General features: G+C 42.0%; 2 protein-coding genes across 2 annotated transcripts in view; one reads left to right on the plus strand and one right to left on the minus strand.

Moving 5' to 3' along the window:
- The window catches only part of LOC106811560 (TBC domain-containing protein kinase-like protein), a 14,849-nt gene extending 13,005 nt beyond the window's left edge, over positions 1–1,844 (minus strand). The window contains 1 exon segment of the mRNA XM_014815230.1: positions 1,739–1,844. The gene's annotated coding sequence lies outside the window, so the exon portion shown is untranslated.
- Positions 1,845–2,123: 279 nt separating this feature from the next.
- The window catches only part of LOC106811548 (protein flightless-1-like), a 43,212-nt gene continuing 40,203 nt past the window's right edge, over positions 2,124–5,132 (plus strand). The window contains exons 1-7 of the mRNA XM_014815215.1: positions 2,124–2,206; positions 2,763–2,873; positions 3,123–3,275; positions 3,447–3,532; positions 3,738–3,814; positions 4,137–4,221; positions 4,424–4,527. Of these exons, the coding sequence (XP_014670701.1) occupies positions 2,144–2,206; positions 2,763–2,873; positions 3,123–3,275; positions 3,447–3,532; positions 3,738–3,814; positions 4,137–4,221; positions 4,424–4,527 (679 nt within the window). The 5' untranslated portion in view covers positions 2,124–2,143. The remainder of the gene's footprint in view (positions 2,207–2,762; positions 2,874–3,122; positions 3,276–3,446; positions 3,533–3,737; positions 3,815–4,136; positions 4,222–4,423; positions 4,528–5,132) is intronic.

The raw sequence follows: 5,132 nt of genomic DNA on the forward strand, positions 1-5,132 counted from the left end.
ACGTGTACATCATAAATATATGTCAACTGAGTTAAGCAAAGGCAAACTGAAATGAGATTAAGTTAATCTAGTAACTAAAAACGCTTAACAAAACTGAGTATAATATATTCATTATACCATGTTTTCCACGTGCAATGTCCACGTATCTGCACAGGTTAGGATGTGTGATGTCCTTTAGTTGTTGAAAACGGCCAAAAACTTTAATTGAATTCGGGGTGAGCGGTAAGCCATCACTGCCACATTGATCATTCGCATGGACAGACGTCAGGAAAGTCCGTATTCCAAGCTCCGCATTGCCAAGCGGAAAGAACTCCATATCTGGATGCCCTAGAAATATGAAAAAATATCTAAACATATAAGCCAATGACTATAACCAACTTATATAATATCCAATATCGAAACTGTAGATATCTTGATCTTGATTGTGTACTGCGTCGACCGCGTATACGCGTATTATGACGCAGGTGGTTGGGCATGGTAAAATTAGGCGCTCCCGGCTGCGACCGCGACACAGATGGCGTTGATTACGGTCTGTGTGCAGGCATTCCAGTACACGATAGTCCGTGGAACGAATGAGTTCGTGAATTCCTCTGTCGAGGTTCTAATGACTGCGAGTTTGTTGTCGTTTTTGCTCCTTGTGCGCGATGGACCCATCCTGATGTACTGGACTTTGAGGATCGCAGTACTTCCACAGAGAATTTTGTTGAGAAGGTTGAGTCGCTTCTCTTTACGGCGTATTTGAAGATTCGGCCAATTAAGTGATTGTAACATTGCAGTTACGCTGTTGGTTCTGCCATAATCGTTGCAGACAAATCTAGCTGCGCGGCGTTGGATCATTTCAATTTTTTCGATGTATTTTTTTAAATGTGGGTCCCATGCAGACTGTGCAGGCATACTCTAACTTAGACCGAATGAGAGATTTGTATGCTGTGGCTTTCAGCGTTTTGGGCACGTATTTCAAATTCCTTTTGACGAAGCCAAGGGTGCTGTTGACTTTCGCACATAAACTATTGATATATTTGTCCCACTTCAGGGTGTAAGAGAGAATTACACTGAGATACAGCTAGATCGAGTTGACTCAACCTCCTGGAGAAATTTTCCATCTATTTCAGAGAAGTACGATAGCGTCTTTTTTTTACGTGTTGCATGCAGGATGTAACACTTCTGGGTGTTAAATCGCATCCCCCCCCCGGTCTCGGCCCAGGATTGAAGGATGGACAATTAAGTCTTGCTGTATTAATTGCTCCACTATATGGGCATAGCGGAGGCACAATTGCATTTGATCCCACTGAAGGGTGTATGTAGATAAGCCCTTGGGATAATGTACGTATATTATACAGAGTGCATGCTTGGTTATACACACGCAGACTATTTTGCAACATTTTGTGTGTTACATTGTATATAGCATACATCATTACATGTATCGGTGTTATCGGAAATCAGTAGTATTAAATTAGTATTGCCATTTGCCTCACTTGAGATATGGGTTGATATCCAATGTATCACACTAGCTAGGTTTTGCCAATGGCAGAGCGAATGGCCGAATACGAACATGTAATGGGAGAGCTAGACATGGTAAGAATTTGGACTGAAGAGGGTGCATCACTGGATGAATGGGCCCAAGGATATAAGAGCTGTCCACATTTGCACATTTGCGTGTTCTCCTTCGAGGGCTTATGTAATACGCCTATATTTTTTACTGAATCTAACAACGCGATTGAAGAATGAAGTACGGTACCTTAATATGAGGCTTGACCCACGATCACTACTATAGTGCGCACATAATGTAAGCTACAAACGTAAATAGACAATATACGTGGGAGTGATTCGGAAACTACAGACGCGCTGTTTTTCGCGGCCTCCACCAGAGCTCCGGAAACGCTAGACTGGTACCCGGGTCCACTTCTCGGCTTAGTAACTCGATGAGTAATTGAGGTAGGAGCGAGCATAGGGAGCGAGTACCAGTCTACGGAAACGCCGACAGGCATGTATTGTAGACTTGCCCTCTGTCCTCCAGCCTCCAGGCATCAAATCGTACGTTGCCGTCGCGGGCCAAGTGGATCTCTGGATCTCACGGAGATTGAGCCCATCTAGCGAAGGGAACCACCGAATTATTACCACCAGGTGTCACTGACTAGTTGAAATGGCTGCGACCGGAGTTTTGCCGTTCGTTCGCGGCATTGACTTTACAAGAAACGACTTTAAGGTTATTATTTATTAGTAATTATGTTATGTTTCTGACGGTTATGTTATAGTGTATTGAAATTTCACTTTGAATTGTGCGTTAGGCTTACTGACACTGTGCGATCGCACATAGTAACTCTAGAATGAAGGTACACCTTGAAGCTGTTTACAATTTGTTAGCGTTTTACTGTATGTTTACGTCATTAATCATTATTCATAACATTACGCATCTTGAATCTTAATCATAACGTTTATCGGAAGTTTAACTTCCATATTACCCGGTCCCAGAGAGTCAAAACGTTACCATCAAAAATCGACGACTAACTTCAGTAACTTGCAGTCTGACTGTTAGTGTTACTGTGACGTGTGAGTGCCCTATCATCAATCATGAAGTTTGTTTTTCAACTTGCAGTTCAGGGCACAAACGTAACCAAGCATAGCATCTCTGATAGATTATGTTATTGAATGTACAACCAGAGGATGGTAGCCTAAGAAGTAAACACATTTTTTGTGCTACGACACCACATCCGTGCATCACCGAGGTGATCCCCGTTTCTTATTTTATCAACTGTTTTTAGGATGGGAAGTTTCCGTCAAACATTACTGATCTGTCCAGCTTGAGATGGCTCCGCATCAACAAGACAAACCTAGACTCGGTACCCTACCAGCTAAGGAACCTGAGCAAACTGGTAAATACCATTTTCTAACAGTCTTCTGATATTGAGCTTTATCATTTATGTTGGAAGAGGTTGTGTGGATTGCAAAACTGAAAAAATGGAGGAAGTACCCCGTGCAGCACATGGACAATAAATTACACACAATAATCTTGCAAATAATCGCCTTAAATAAACTGTCAATGTTCCACAATTAAATAGCTTCAACACAACTATAATATTGTAGTAGCTATAACATTGTTTCTTTGGATTTACAATGTACAGGAACACTTGTCTCTGGTGGACAACGATTTGACAAACCTACGCGGGGATCTCGCCTCACTCTCATCCTTAAGAGTGCTGAACGCGCGTCACAACAAGCTAAAATCGAGCAACATCTCGAGCGAAATATTCGCTTTGGAGGAACTCACTGTCGTGGTAGGTATAATCTGTACCAGATTGGATTTGTCAGTAGCCATTTACACTGCCAATATTGTATTACTACAAAGAGCATGATAGTAGGCACTAGGTGTATTGTAATTCTCCCAAGATATGATTAACTTGCAGTATGTTTTATGTTAGTTAGCATGCTGAACTGCTGTTTTACAGGACTTTAGTCAAAATGAATTGGAAAAGGTTCCAAGCAGTTTGGAGAATGCAAAGGCCATCTTGGTTTTGAACTTGAGTCATAATAAGTAAGTTGTATTTTGCAATGCAATTGCATCAGATTTCTTAATCCAATAACCCTATAATAAGTGAGATATATATTCTAATTTAATTAAACATGAAAATTTTGATTATGTATAAATTAATTACATTATATTGCTCATGTTATTTTGACAGGTAGATTCATGCATCCAGTGAATGTATATGTAAATTACGCGGTTTTCTAATTTACAGCATCTCAACAATACCGAACCAGCTCTTTGTCAATTGTGTGGACATATTGTATTTGGACCTAAGTTATAATAAACTAGGTAAGTAGGACCACTCTACCAATGGATCGTAAGTTCTACTTGTCTGTCTCCACTTTATGCAGATTTATAACTTATTGCTTGGAATATTCATAGGGAGTCATGCATAGCTTTCATTACAGCAGACGTAGGAAAAGGTTGTGTAGATTTCAGTTACTGTTATACTTATACCTTGCTTTAGTGAAGGATCTTCCAATGGATTTTTGTTTAACAGACTGAAAATAGCAATTATATAAATTCTGTGTGAACAAAATGCTTACTTATATTGTGCAGTGATCTATCTGTCTATTAAGATACACTTCATAACAACCATGTGTTTTTTCAGAAACCCTTCCACCACAACTTCGACGTTTGATAAATCTGCAGACGCTGGTCCTTGATAACAATCCAATGGAACATTTTCAGCTGAGGTGATCAAGGCATTACTGACATTATTAGTGTAGTCTTTCTAGTTATTATGCTATCCTTATTTGTTAATGCATTTCTTGCTTGCATTCTTAACTGTATTTCTCCACACGCGTCAGTGCATTTCTGGTGAGGTGCACGTCTTGAAGGCAATTTACAGGTCTCGCTGAGCTCCTCTTACTTCATTTGTGTGTGTTTTTGTTGCAGGCAACTTCCAGCTCTGACCGAGCTCACTTCACTCTCGATGCGAAACACGCAGCGAACAAACAGTAACATACCGGAGAAACTAGATGCTCTTGTCAACCTCATAGGTATTGTCCAGCCACGTTGTAGTGACGTGTTACATCTTATAAATGTATATAGGCCCAAAAAAAGCTGGTGGTAAATCTGACATGCGCGTGACGTTATAGTCCGTGATGACACTCGTGTGACGTTGTTAGTCTGTGATGACATGCGTGTGACGTTGCTAGTGCGTGATGACATGCGTGTGACGTTGTTAGTCTGTGATGACATGCGCATGACGTTGTTAGTCCGTGATGACATGCGCGTGACGTTGTTAGTCTGTGATGACATGCGCTCGCGCGGCGCGAGTCTGGCCGACGTGAGCGCGGGCGTCGGGGTCGCGGCGCGCCGAGTACGTCGGCGACGTGAGGCGGCGCGTCGGATAAGCCTTTGCTTGTACTGTCAAATCTCAGATAGATGTGTGATATTGTCGCGAAGGGACTGCTGGCTCACAAGTAAATGACACAGTATGAGGTACCACCACTACGCGTGGCATCTCTCTCTCTCTTTCTCGCTCTCTCTCTCTCCCTCCCTCCCTCTCTCGCTCTCTCTCTCTCTCTCTCTCTCTCTCCTCTCTCGCTCTCCTCTCTTCTCTCTCTCTCTCTCTCTCTCTCCCTCTCGCCTCTCCCTCTCC

The sequence above is a fragment of the Priapulus caudatus genome, unplaced genomic scaffold (genome assembly GCF_000485595.1).
Source record: "Priapulus caudatus unplaced genomic scaffold, Priapulus_caudatus-5.0.1 Scaffold551, whole genome shotgun sequence".
Classification (NCBI taxonomy): Eukaryota; Metazoa; Priapulida; class Priapulimorpha; order Priapulimorphida; family Priapulidae; genus Priapulus; species Priapulus caudatus.